Below are 12947 nucleotides of genomic sequence, written 5' to 3'. Positions count from 1 at the left end.
TCACAGCTTGATATTGTGTACATACCTAGTAGCGAGTTTAACCTTTCGAGCACACTGTCATCTGCCAATGAAATTTCATCTGCTAGAAACAGATCACCGCTCGTCATTGCTTGTATGAGTGGACCATCAACCCATTCAAAAAGTTTCAGATTATCGAGGTCACTATGATTTCTGACTGGTCTGAGGCTTCCGATAAAGTCTGATGATTCAGTGTGCATGTGACAATTAACTGTACACAATTTCTGCGAACTTGCCACAGCTATTACTTGGCATATTGTAGTTTTTCCACCACCAGTTTCTCCTACCAAAAGAACTGGCTCCTTAAATTGACAAGCCTTGCCAACCAAAACTGCCAGTCGGCGCATATGGTAAGTCCATACTATATGTGGAAACATTTGACGACCCTTATTGATTACTTTATCGAGTACAAATTTTGTCACAGAGGATGTATTTTCGTCCAAAGTGAAAAGCGTATTTGGATTAACATCTCTCTTCAAATGCTTCTTTATAACTTCTCTAATTTCATTGGCTTCTTCAGGTTTTCGTACCTTTGCTCCAAGAACTAGGTACCCCTCATCTGCCAAATGTTGACTCCAATCATATAAACGATTTTTTACATCTGGTGCCAATCTATACCGTTCACCCCAACGGAATAAATCTCGGAGTGTTATGAACCCTGTAAGTATTTAAATTTTGAAATGAAAATCATTACAAAAACTTACATTTTTGAACGGAATGTTTAAAGTTACGAAGTGACTCGTAGAAGCATTCAATTAAGAATCAATGGATACTTTTAGTCGGATAATTTGTTATTGTCATGAAATGTTCAGACGAACCTTGTTTGCCTGCAAAAGCTGCAGTACTCTTACGTCGGATTTGTAGATCTGTCATAACGTTTATTATTTGCTTGCAATATGAGTCAGGCATACTGCATCTTTCGTGTAAAATAATTTGCAACTCATTAGGAGGTATATCATTAAAATGTAGCTCAACAAATCTGTTCCGAAATGCTCTAGATAAAACCTGGGGATACAAATTTTTAAGTAAAGTAAGATGATGGCATATTAGATTACCAATGACAATATTCTCTTTCTCAGCCTGTTTTATCTCTGAACATTACTTTAAATCCTGATTTTACATATTCGAGGAGGAAAACAGTAACAAAAACTATATAAGATTTTTCACCTTCCGGCCACCGTAGAGACCAGGTGGATTTTGTGTGGCAAATAGCATGAAATTCGGATGCGCTTTAACAGTCTGTTGTGTTTCGGGAATGAAGATTTCACGATTGTCATCCAAAACTCTGTTCAAAGCTTCAAGAACATCACTGGGTGCTAAATTAAGCTCGTCGAGAATAATCCAAAAACCTTAAAAAAAAAATTAATACAGCATAATAAAAATAGAAAGTCAATTCAATGGAATTTATTAATTCTATATATAGCTAAACAGTTGCATTTACAATAAAGAACTTTGACTATTGGTGCACATTAAACTTCAAACTAAATGAATATTGCATGAGGAATAAGTTAATTGACTCTAAAAAAATCTACCAGAAATTTGTGGCATTCTATACCAACTCAACAAACTTCCAACATTCACCACTTTTGATTTCATCACTGATTTTTCAATGGATTATTTAGGACAAAGTGTAGGTTAGTAGTTATTTTTTCAAAGATTACTGAATCATCCTTCTTTTGGGATCTGAAATTTTGAAATTTTTTGACAATCTTCGTTCTGAATAATGTTTTCAATTGACTATACTTCTGAAAGTCAGATGGGATCATCAAACTTGAATATTAAAATTGTTCGTATAGAAATGCATGTGCTTAAAAAGGATACTCCAAAAATGTGGAACGTCCTTAGAACTACGAAATCATGCATGAAAATTGACAAAACAAATTTTCAAAAGCTACGAATTTTCTTATGTTATCGATAAATTTAAACAAATTCTTAGCATAAAAACGACCAGTTTAGGCTAGCTTCATTAATGGCAATTTTATTTCACTAAAATGTTTTTTTGAATTCTCAAGTGATTGATATTCCATTTATCAAATATCCCCTGCAGTAAGATACTCGAATCATATTTCGATAAAGTAAGGTACTAGGAACTTCAAAAAGAAACTCATCAACAATGCAGAATATTCAAAATCGCAATTTAATTCTATTTCGAATGTCACATTACGAAGTTGTGGTTCTCAACCATACCAACCAACTTTTCTGAAACCCACGGATTGCTTTAAAGTAAGTGGCCAGGGGGCAGATTGAGCTGTAAAAATATTGACCATCTTGAAAACAGAAATTTTAAATCGAGAAACTGATAACTTAAGTTGAAAATAAACAAACTAATTGAAAAATTCAAAAATCTATGAAGTTGAATCGTCCATTAACTTAGATTGTATAAGTTGTTTTTTTTTTTATTATTCGTTATTTAATACAAATGACACGAGCAATGCATATACAACCATCAGTTAACATGTAACACAATATACTTACAATCAGAAAGTTCTGGGAGAGGTTGCGAAGCAATCCCTGAAGATTAGCACCCAAACGATTTCAGAATCGCTATGTTCCCTACATTCTCAAAGTCTTTCAAGTTAGAGGAATCCTTACGATAGTTTACGTCATAGTTTAAGAGGAATAACGAGATGAATTTTTTGGATAGCAGATACAGGTTTTACTTTCTGAAATAAAGTCGACAACAGATTTTTTGCCGTTTCTTTTTTGAAATATTTTTCACAAAAATTCATATTCATAAAATTAGGATACAGTTTGTATTAGGATTACTCTAACTCGAAAGACTTTAAGAACTATAACACTGGAATGTCTCATTTGAAACAAATTGGAATTCTCAATATTTTGCATTGTCAATGAGATTTTTTCGAAGTTCTTAGTTTTTTACCTCATCCAAACCTGAACAAAATTGATTTGAGCACCCAACTGGGCGGATATTTAATAAATAAAATATCAATCATTAGAACGTTCAAAAAAAATTCTTTCAATGTAAGACAGCTTCATTCTAGCGCTAAAATGCGCAATTTTTTTAATAAAATTAAGTACGTCATACCTTTTGAGAAACCGTTTTTCAATTTTTAAGCACGATATCGTAGTTCTAAAGATGGCACCCATTTTTTGAGTACTTCTCTTTAAAACGTAGATTTTAATACGAACAATCCAAGTTTTTAATTCGGATAATTCAATCTGATGTTCGGAAGTTACATTCAATTGAAAATATTATTTGGATCGAAAATTGACAGAATCAAAAATTTCATGTCTCAAAACCTAATAAGATAAAAATCTCAAAAAAAAAATGAAAGTACCTAGTATCAACTTCGTCGAATGTAATAAAAAATTAACAAAGAAATCGAAAGTGGTGAGGGTCTGACGTTTGTCGAGTTGGTATGGAACGTCCCTTATACATGAACTGAGATCATAATCTGTACGAACCTTTGCGCAGAGCTTCTACTAATACTCCTTCTTTAAAAATCAGTTTTCCATTCTCATCAGCAGCGTAACTACCAACGTATTCTTGCAAGTCTGTATGTTCGTGATTGTTAATTCGGACACAAGTGTGCCCAGATGCTTTGGCTAAATAAGTTATTAGACTAGTTTTACCAACAGAGGTATCACCCTGTAGTAATACTGGCATTTTTCCAATCGACACAATGCGTACCAAATCTTTAAGATTTCGTCGAACAGATTCAGTCAAAATGTACTGTAAAAAACAAGGCAAAACTATCATGCAATTAATCAGAAAACATATTTTCGAATCATGCATGAATATGTTATTGGATTCACATTAGGGTGGGTCAAAAAATCGACTATTTTTTTTTCACTTTATGCTCCAAAAACTTGGTTGGTAGAGACCTCAAAAACATTCTCTCCAAGTATGAGCTCTTAATTTTAATATGAAGGTCCTCTGCCTCGCAGTTTTCTATTTTTTTCTTATGGTGAGGAAGAAAAATACATATCTCGGTATATACTATTTATAAAAGAAATTCGTCTGATATTTTCGTAGGAAATTGAATACTCTAAAAAAAGGTATCTTACAATTTTTTTGTATACCTAACTGTTCAGAAGTTATTGAAGGTTAAAGTTCGATCATTTCAAGATAGATATCTTTTTTTTTTTATGAATTTTATAACTCTTCAACAAAAAGTCATTATAATACGCGCAACTCATGGTTGTGTCGGAAATTTACTGCTCTACAATAATGGTCTCTTATGATTAGTCGATTAAATTAACCGTTCAGAAGATATTCAACATCAAAGTTCAATGCACACTATTTTTAACAGTTTTTTGTTAATAATTAAAACAATTCCAATTTAAATCATGAGTTTCGGGGAAATTTGTACAAATTTTCACCTTCAAAAATTTTCACCACCAGAACTTTAACCTTCAATAACTTGTGAATAGCGAGGTATACAAAAAAATTGTAAAAGACCTTTTTTTAGAGAATTAAATTTCCTACGAAAATATAAGACGAATTTTTTTTTTTATAAATAGTAGATACCGAGATATGTATTTTTCTTCCTCACCATAAGAAAAAAATAGAAAACTGCGAGGCGGGGGACCTTCCTATTAAAATTAAGAGCTCATACTTGGAGAGAATCTTTTTGAAGTCTCTACCAACCAAGTTTTCGGAGTATAAAGTGAAAAAAAAAATAGTCGATTTTTTTGGCCCACCCTAATCCACATGTTTATGATGCAGAAGACGACACATCAGAAATACTCTATAATTATTTAATTTGATCGTTTTGAATTAGTTTCACTGACGTGTCCCCTTAAAGGTTTGAAATCTCAGAATATTGAAGTTAGTAACTTTAGCATAGTGAGATGAAGAAGAAATCTCACTATTGAACAACTGAGAAACGATTTTGAAGCATAGTTGATTTTATAAACTGTAAATACGTATTGTTTTAGTACGGTTTACTGAATTTCAAACAGTTCGGACATTGGAAAATGTCTAGTTTTTCAAAAAAATACAGCATGCACGTTACAGACTTCAACTTCATTCAACTTCCGATAAAAGATTTTGTATACATATTCAGTTAAATAACATGGTTACAGTTCAACTGAGATTTTTTTCGAAGAACGACAATAGTACTTAACATATGCATTTTAAAAAGCATACTGTAAAACTGTTATACACTTTTGCGCATAGTAAAAATATTTCATTAAGGATTTTTAAAGAATTCGAAACTTTGTATGGAAAATGTTGCTCAAGTCAAAAGTTATGTAATGATTTTTTCAATTTTACTAGATTCAAAACAAAATTTGCAAAATCTGACTATGACAGAGGAGTTCATGGAAGTTCTCTTTTTTTTTTTTAAATTTCTTAACAGATAGCAGGTTTAACTTACATTGCAAGGTATTTCTGGTTTCAAGCCCCCTCTAACAATCCAATAGCCTTCAAAGTTCATATAATCTTCATTTATCGCACATTTTGGTTTTGGTATTGGCATGCTCAAGATAGCTTTCACTTCTTTTGGGTTTAGTATCGCTTTGATAATCATTTGTCGCACAATTGGATATGAGTCATAATCTAGCTGGGTTAAAAAGCTAAGACATAATGCTTCGTACAATGACCTTAAAACTGAACCACAGGGATTCGAGGCAGCAACGCTTAAAGCGCGACACAGCGTTCTCAAACTGTAGTGTGGTTTACGGGCAGTTCCATCAGCCAGGGAACGAACAGCTTCTTTCCTGACGTTCAGGTAAAACTTGACTATCGCTTCTTGTTGTGATGGAGGAATAAGTAATTCTTTGAGATAGCACTCGACCAATAGCTGCAAATCGAATTGCTCAGTGAGTTCATCGACATACAACTCAGTGAAACGGTTTCGGAGACCCACTGGCAGCTCCTTTTTGCCCACGTCTGTTGCAGGATTCATACAAGCAAAAAGGGTGAAGTCTGAATGTCTTTTAACTTGTTCATTATCTCCACGTTCGATGAGAGACAGTGATCCGCATGAGCCTTCTAACAAACCAGATAAGCACTCAAGAGTCTCAGCATTCGCTAAGTTTATTTCGTCTAGCAAAACCCAGTATCCTTTTTGGAGAGCCTTGATCAAACTTCCTTCGATAAACGCAAATGCTAGGGAGAACTGCGTCTTCACCTGAGATTCCAATTTCATCAATTTTATGGAAAGCCTTTCCCACTTCTTCAATGTTTTCAAGCTGTTTTTAGCTTCAGAACTATAGTCAATTTTCCTTGATGCAACGGCTTCACTTTTTTGCCTCTTAGAATTGCGTGTTGCGGCTGTTCTTCCCAACAGCCGTTCTGTCGTACTGGTTTGGTTTTCATCAATTGTCGTATTCAGTCTTTTTATAGCAGCTGAAGTACTGTGCGTCATCAATTTCACCAACGTTTTCCATTTGTTTTGATTAAAACAAAGTGAAATATGATCAAGAAACTGTCTATTGGGTTCAATAGCGAAGTAGGAACGAAACAGCATTTCGAATTCTTCTCTTATCGGTGTTATTAAAAACTTGATATCAACTGGTTTATATCCACCTAAGAGGTCGGTACTTTCACTTTGCTGATTCATATTGATCACAATCAATTTGTGTCCTGTACTTTGTGCTAAATATTGTATTGAGCTTGTTTTCCCTGTACCAGTTTCTCCTACGAGAAGCACAGGCTCCTTTTGTGCTACGCAACAAGTAATTCTTTCCAGCAAACAACTGGAAGGTCTGGTGAAGGAAAAATTCGTCTTAGCATGATGAAAGTCTGGTATTATTGACTTTTTGCATATAACCTTTGCACGCCCAGCAATAATGTAGTCGGAATTTGGGCTGATGGATGGTTTATGAGAGTTGCAAAAATATTCTGCTTTTGTTTTCACTATTCCAAGCTTATTTCCAATTGCTATAGCCAAAGACAATCGTTCACCTGTAACAAGCAAATACTAGAAATTATTTTCTCCAAATTTATGGTCTAACTAATTAATATTGCAATAATATGTATCAATAAAAACGTACTCTGATCTGGTACAGAACAGCAAAATATATCAATTGCATCTTGGAAAACTTTCAGAGCAGATTCAGGTGACGAAACAATGAAATCGACAGCAGCTCGATTGCACCATTTAATTAAATCTCTGGTCGAAGTGAGTCTACCAGTTCTGATTGGCACGGATTCTTTGGCACCAAGTTCAGAACGATGATTTCCCATTGAAAATAATAAAAATACGTCTACCATTCTGCCAGCTACTGTACTTAAGACTGGGAAAAGGGTTTGAATGATAGTAACGAGTTCAGTTTTTGACAAAGGTTCGACGTTAATTTGTTGCCAATTTTTTTCAAGGAGGTTCGAAGCCCCTGATGATTGTTTGCAGACACCGGTTGATGTGGTGATCAACCTTTGGGTAAGAAATAACTGGAAATCACTCCTGACATGAATTGCATCTTGATGTCCAGGCACGCAAAGTGTCCCAGTTTCTATTAGGCTGTTCAAAACACTGGCTACGTCTAATGCTGCACTGTCAATGTCTTCCAACAGCAACCATTTACCAGCTGTTGCTGCTTGTGTGAGAACACCAGGCTGCCAAACAAATTCCCCTGGTATATCTGTACATCTGTAAGTACCGAGCAGCATTTTAGAGTCTGTTTGATCCCCAAGTTGAACTTTAATGAAGTCCGACGATGTGTGTCCTGTTACTTTGGCCAAATATTCGACCAGGACTGTTTTCCCGCAACCTACTGGGCCTTGAAGACAAATACATTTTCTCGAAGCTACAGCCAATGCTATACTTCTGAGATTATCCTCCATGGAAGGTACGGATACTAAACTGCTATGTTTCCTTTTATCGTTGGGATTCAACACTGGCAATAAGATTCCTCCAATTGATGCTATGCAGGTTGCATCTTTGACAATATTAGATACTTCCGTGACGGATGTTGGAGTCAATGTAATAGGATCTAGTAATTCGTTATCACATTCCAGAAGGAATGTCTCAATATTTTTTAAGAACGTTTTGGCACACTGTTTAATTAAAGACTCAGACATTTCTAAGACAATTCCGATACACTTGAGTGCGATCCTGAAAAAAATAAAAAATTGAAGAAAAATTAAAATAAAATGATTAAACGTATAATATCTCACAAATTATTGAATACATCTTGCAATACCAGCTGTCAATTTTTTTCATCCACATTTTGTCATTACGCTCTTACCAGATTACAAGTGGTATTTTGAAATGAATATCTTTGGCGGTTTCATTAGATTATGGAAATATGGCTTGAAATGATATAGGTATACTGCCAAGGGCGAGTATTAGGATCAGGGAAGTACTGTGTACAGTAATATTTATTAATGCCTTACACACTTCCGACTAACTTTTTGAAAAATTAATTACACAGTAATCGAATGCTAATTAAGTGCTTCAAGAATATCCCAGGCCCGAATTTGATGCTTGTAGTTGCAGATTTTTTGATTTTTCATTTTTCTCAACCGTTAGCAGGCAAATCGACGCTAAAGGTTAGAAATTCGAGAAAGTAACTACATATTAATTAAATGCTTCAAGAATATATAAAGCGTGAATTTTATGCTCATTGTCGAATTTTTGTCACATTTCAAATCATGACACACTAGAAATGATACAAGCATATGAGGGTTAAGGGGGTGTCCTAGACAATATTGACATTGTCGTATGTATCTCGAATTATCCAAGACCATGTAATTCAAACGCAAAAAAGGCTGTAACAGTCCCCTTCCACATGCAATTCTGAAGAAAAACCACTTCAATACATTTTCATTTAACATAAAAATAAAAAAAACGAATGATTTCTATGAATTCTAGTAAATTTATAGACATCGTGTCGTTTCATTATTTTTCAGTCGCTAAAGGTGTGGTAATTGCTGAAACAAAGGACATTTCACATAATTTCGTATTTTTATCACAATAGGGGTGGTTTTCAGCCAAATGCAGGTGAGCAAGAAAATCGCGTGGTGGATTTTTTTTTAGACCAACTAATTCTAGAAGTAGATATCGGCCATGTAATTACTGAAATAAAGAATATTTCGTACAATATCATATTTTTACTACACCAAGGGTAGTTTCCCAAGCTGGGGTTTTTGGTAATTTGGAATGTATTTTGAGGTGAAACTCGAGTAGCTAAATAGCAATTAAATATACCGTTTACATTTTTTGCAAGATAGCGTAGCCCTTTATCCTGCCTAAACGACTGGAGCATAAAAATCGGGATTTTGTCAACAAATTAATAACAAAAAAGTCCTAAATCTCTGTATAGATTTTAATCAACTGTGCTCAAGTGGTTTTGCCGCCATTAAGGGCATGATATATTTACTAGTAAAGTAGAGAGTCTATTACATAGTAATGAATATTTCATGAAGTTATTTTTCAATTCTAGTTCATAAAAAAGGTTACTTTACCCTTACTCTCAAAACAATTCTCGAAATTAAACATACAGCCATAAGCCACGAAGTGAATCTGCAAATCTAGAAACGTTACCTAGCATCTATTTACTGGTTGATCATAAAAACTGTAATTTAAAATTCCCTTATTTGCGAGTGTTTTTTGGCACCAGTTAATATTTATTTGTTAATGTTGATAAGCAATGGTAAAGGTTTTTCAATAAATTCTTCAGGATCTCCACCGCTAAAATTAAATTCTGTCCATAATTTTATGATAAAAATTGAATATGAATTTCTAAAACAAATCGAGGAAATTTAATGATTGCTAACAATGAGATTTGTGTAACATCCCTTGTTCAATAGTATGACCCTATTGCAATGATAATACAAAGACTGGCTAAATGCTAATGCCCTAGCTTGAACACAACCAGCCAACTCGGTACTCATGGGACAAGCAATAATAAATCAGGTTTTAATTAATCATCCCTAGAGTAATCAATAATTAATATACATTGTAATAAATAGTCGGTTATTAGCTAAACCCTAATCTTGTCTTTCCCAACAGTTTGAGTATTAACATTTATTTTCATTTTTAAGTATATTTGAAAATGTAAAAACAGTCGTGCATGTATTACTGCATTTTTTCAATGAAAAGGGTATTCACAAGAGAAATGATAAAATAAAAATGCAGAGGTGGAATAAAAGTTGACAGAGGTAAAAACAACATTGTTAACAGTGAAAAAAAGAATTTTAATCGCACATTTTAAACAATATTGCTCAATTATCAACAACTTCGCAGAAATGATTGTATTTTACAATATTCGTAATGCCAAATATGAATAGGAAAGCTGACAGCAACTTTATTAAGGTCTGAACCTCACCCCACTCAATTTTTTTAAGATCTGTAAAGCTGGCAGAGCCATGTCAGCAGACCATCACAAAGACGATTTACCTATTTGTTGCTTTTTAATTGCTAATTAATTACTCTAAAATCGATTTTATTTCTTCAGCCGATTTTCGGAAAATCGGGGTCAGCTAGCGTAACATAGAGCTGGTCTGACCCATAGGTGAAAAAAAAATTAAATAAATATTTAAAGAATACCACAATTTATTGCTATTTAATTGCTATCAAACCACTGACACCCCAGTTGTCCATCCTTTGTGAATAACTAATTATTTGGCTAAGAATGAATTTCTCCTACACCATCCGAGCTCATTCCCAGATCAGAGCCAGCTAGCCTCACATGACGCCAGCACATTTGTAAAAAGTATGTGGAACAGAATAATATTGCAATTTATTGGAAACAAATCGCTATTGATTATTAGGCATTGAAACTATTTATTTCCTATTCATCGCGAATCACTCACCTACTGCCTACCATGGACAATACAACTTCGAATACAAAACTCGCAAAATGACGACTGAAACAATCAGCCGCGAGCAGAATCGCATGAGAACTCGATGCACTTCACGAAGCTCCTCGAATTTAATTACGAATTTATTCGACGCGCAAGAGTAGAATTTTGCTGTTAGAAAAAAGCACATCCCTCCCAGATTTTATTGCTCGAGCAAAATCGCGTGAGAACAACTAGATGCACTTCCGGTTCACTTCACGAAGCTCCTCGAATTGATTTACGGATTTATAAGATCGAATAAATTCAACCAACTTCTATTTCGCAACAACAAATTGGATTAAAGGTGAACTCAAGTTGTTAGTACTAACATACTCTGTTTGAAAAATAATATACAATAAATGTACAACATGTATAGAACTTTGAAATTATGCCTCAAATTTGGAACGATTTATTGCATGGCATAATAGTCGATTTTTTTTTTTTTAATTTCCAGATATTCTTAATATAAAAACAAATAATTTAGACTGGGTCTGATAATCTGTCTTTCTTTTGATTCTTATTTTTTTCATTTTCTAAACAGTTGACATCCCATCAGTTGGATATCCGCCGCAAAAGAATACTCAAATCATTTTTAGTTTATGTGGAGATAAGGAACTAGGAATTTCAGAAAGATCTCATCAACAATGAACATTCAGAATTCTAATTTAATTCTGTTTCGAACGTGATATCACAATAATATAGTTCTTGAAGTCTTTCGAGTCAACTATATCGTAGTTTTCAGCATTAATGTGATGCCTTTTTCCGATAGCCGGTACAGGTTTAGCTTTTTGAAATAGAATTGAAAGTAGATTTTTTACTGTTGATTGTATTTTCTTCTGAATAAACTTCATAAATTGTTCAGAATGGAAATTTTGAGAATTGAAAATTTGATAACTCAAAAACTATGCAAGATTAAAATAATAAGAAATAATCTAGTATCAGGGAGTCTAGTGTCAATGACATATCAAATTCCCTGGCAATTCCCAGTTTTCCCTGATAGCCCGACACCCCGAGTATCTATTTCGTCCTACAGAATGTAATGAAAAATTAGCAAAGAAATCAAAAGAGATAACGATAAGATGTTGGTTGAGTTGGTATGGAAGGCCCCATATATTGTTTATCCAACTCTTAGGAACTAAAACTCACTTTGTTGGCAAATGAATTCGTCAACTACACAGATGATGAAAAAACAAACTCAGCATATTACAGAATGACAAGATGCGATTGTAGTTACCAAAAATTTGTTTTCAACGATTTATGAAGAACTTATATATTGGAATGAAATGGCCTATTTTTATATAATGTTTGCGTTCAAATTAATGTCACAGAGTATAGTTAACTCGCATCATTTTTTTTTCACCTGACAAAAGTTGTTCACATACTAAAGGTGAATAAGAAATTTAAATTGATAAATTATTTTCCAAACTTGTTCAAATAAAAGAAATTGCTGTATTTGTATGCTTACCATTTAGTATTTTCTTCATCACTCATTAGATATTTGTAAAATTTTGCCCAGTTCCATTTTCTCTTGAAATATTGAGGGGCACTTTGCAGAATGCTATAAGAAGCCAGAACTATGTCAAAATCTGAAACCCGGGGAATATTGATTTCGAGATTAGTTGGCTTAAACTTTTTTGCACTTCTTTCTTGATTCACAGCGATTGTCTCAAACGGTGCTGGATTACTTTCAAAGTAATGTAAAGTGAAACTGAAAAGTATACAAGAAATAGGTTGAAACATTATTAAATCATAGTTTTGTAATCACAGGATGAACATTCTTCGATCTTTCATGCAAAAATAACGAATAACACAAACAAGTCAAAGTTTACCCAAGAATATCAGGATGCTTGTGAACTAATTTTCCCAGAACAACACAGTTTAACCTGTGGGTATCATAACAATCTTTACTTCTTGAGAGTTGGCAGCTTTCAGAAGTAATGGCCATTGATATAAGTAACAGTAATATGTCTGGAAAACATTCGGCAACATTCTGACTGTTGCCTGGATTCATCAATTCCTTGCATAATAATTCAATTATATCGTCGTATTCAGCATTGCTTAGAGTCTGCAAATAAATGGATAAGGACGTCAACTTCTTTCACGTAAATCTCACAAATGTTTAACTAAACACGTGTGCATTAAAATGATACACATAGAATCAAGTGCCAGAGTTGTA

General features: G+C 33.8%; 1 protein-coding gene across 1 annotated transcript in view; it reads right to left on the bottom strand.

The window, feature by feature from the left end:
• LOC124180517 (midasin) overlaps window positions 1-12947 on the bottom strand; it is a 120120-nt gene that overhangs the window by 106971 nt on the left and 202 nt on the right. Inside the window, exons 2-9 of the mRNA XM_046566144.1 lie at window positions 12601-12836; window positions 12237-12479; window positions 6982-8042; window positions 5361-6892; window positions 3445-3712; window positions 1186-1367; window positions 837-1023; window positions 26-676 (exon numbers count right to left, since the gene is read on the bottom strand). Coding sequence (XP_046422100.1) covers window positions 26-676; window positions 837-1023; window positions 1186-1367; window positions 3445-3712; window positions 5361-6892; window positions 6982-8042; window positions 12237-12479; window positions 12601-12836 — 4360 coding nt within the window. The remainder of the gene's footprint in view (window positions 1-25; window positions 677-836; window positions 1024-1185; window positions 1368-3444; window positions 3713-5360; window positions 6893-6981; window positions 8043-12236; window positions 12480-12600; window positions 12837-12947) is intronic.

The sequence above is a fragment of the Neodiprion fabricii genome, chromosome 1 (genome assembly GCF_021155785.1).
Source record: "Neodiprion fabricii isolate iyNeoFabr1 chromosome 1, iyNeoFabr1.1, whole genome shotgun sequence".
Taxonomy (NCBI): Eukaryota; Metazoa; Arthropoda; class Insecta; order Hymenoptera; family Diprionidae; genus Neodiprion; species Neodiprion fabricii.
This window is presented reverse-complemented; position numbering and strand designations above follow the sequence as displayed.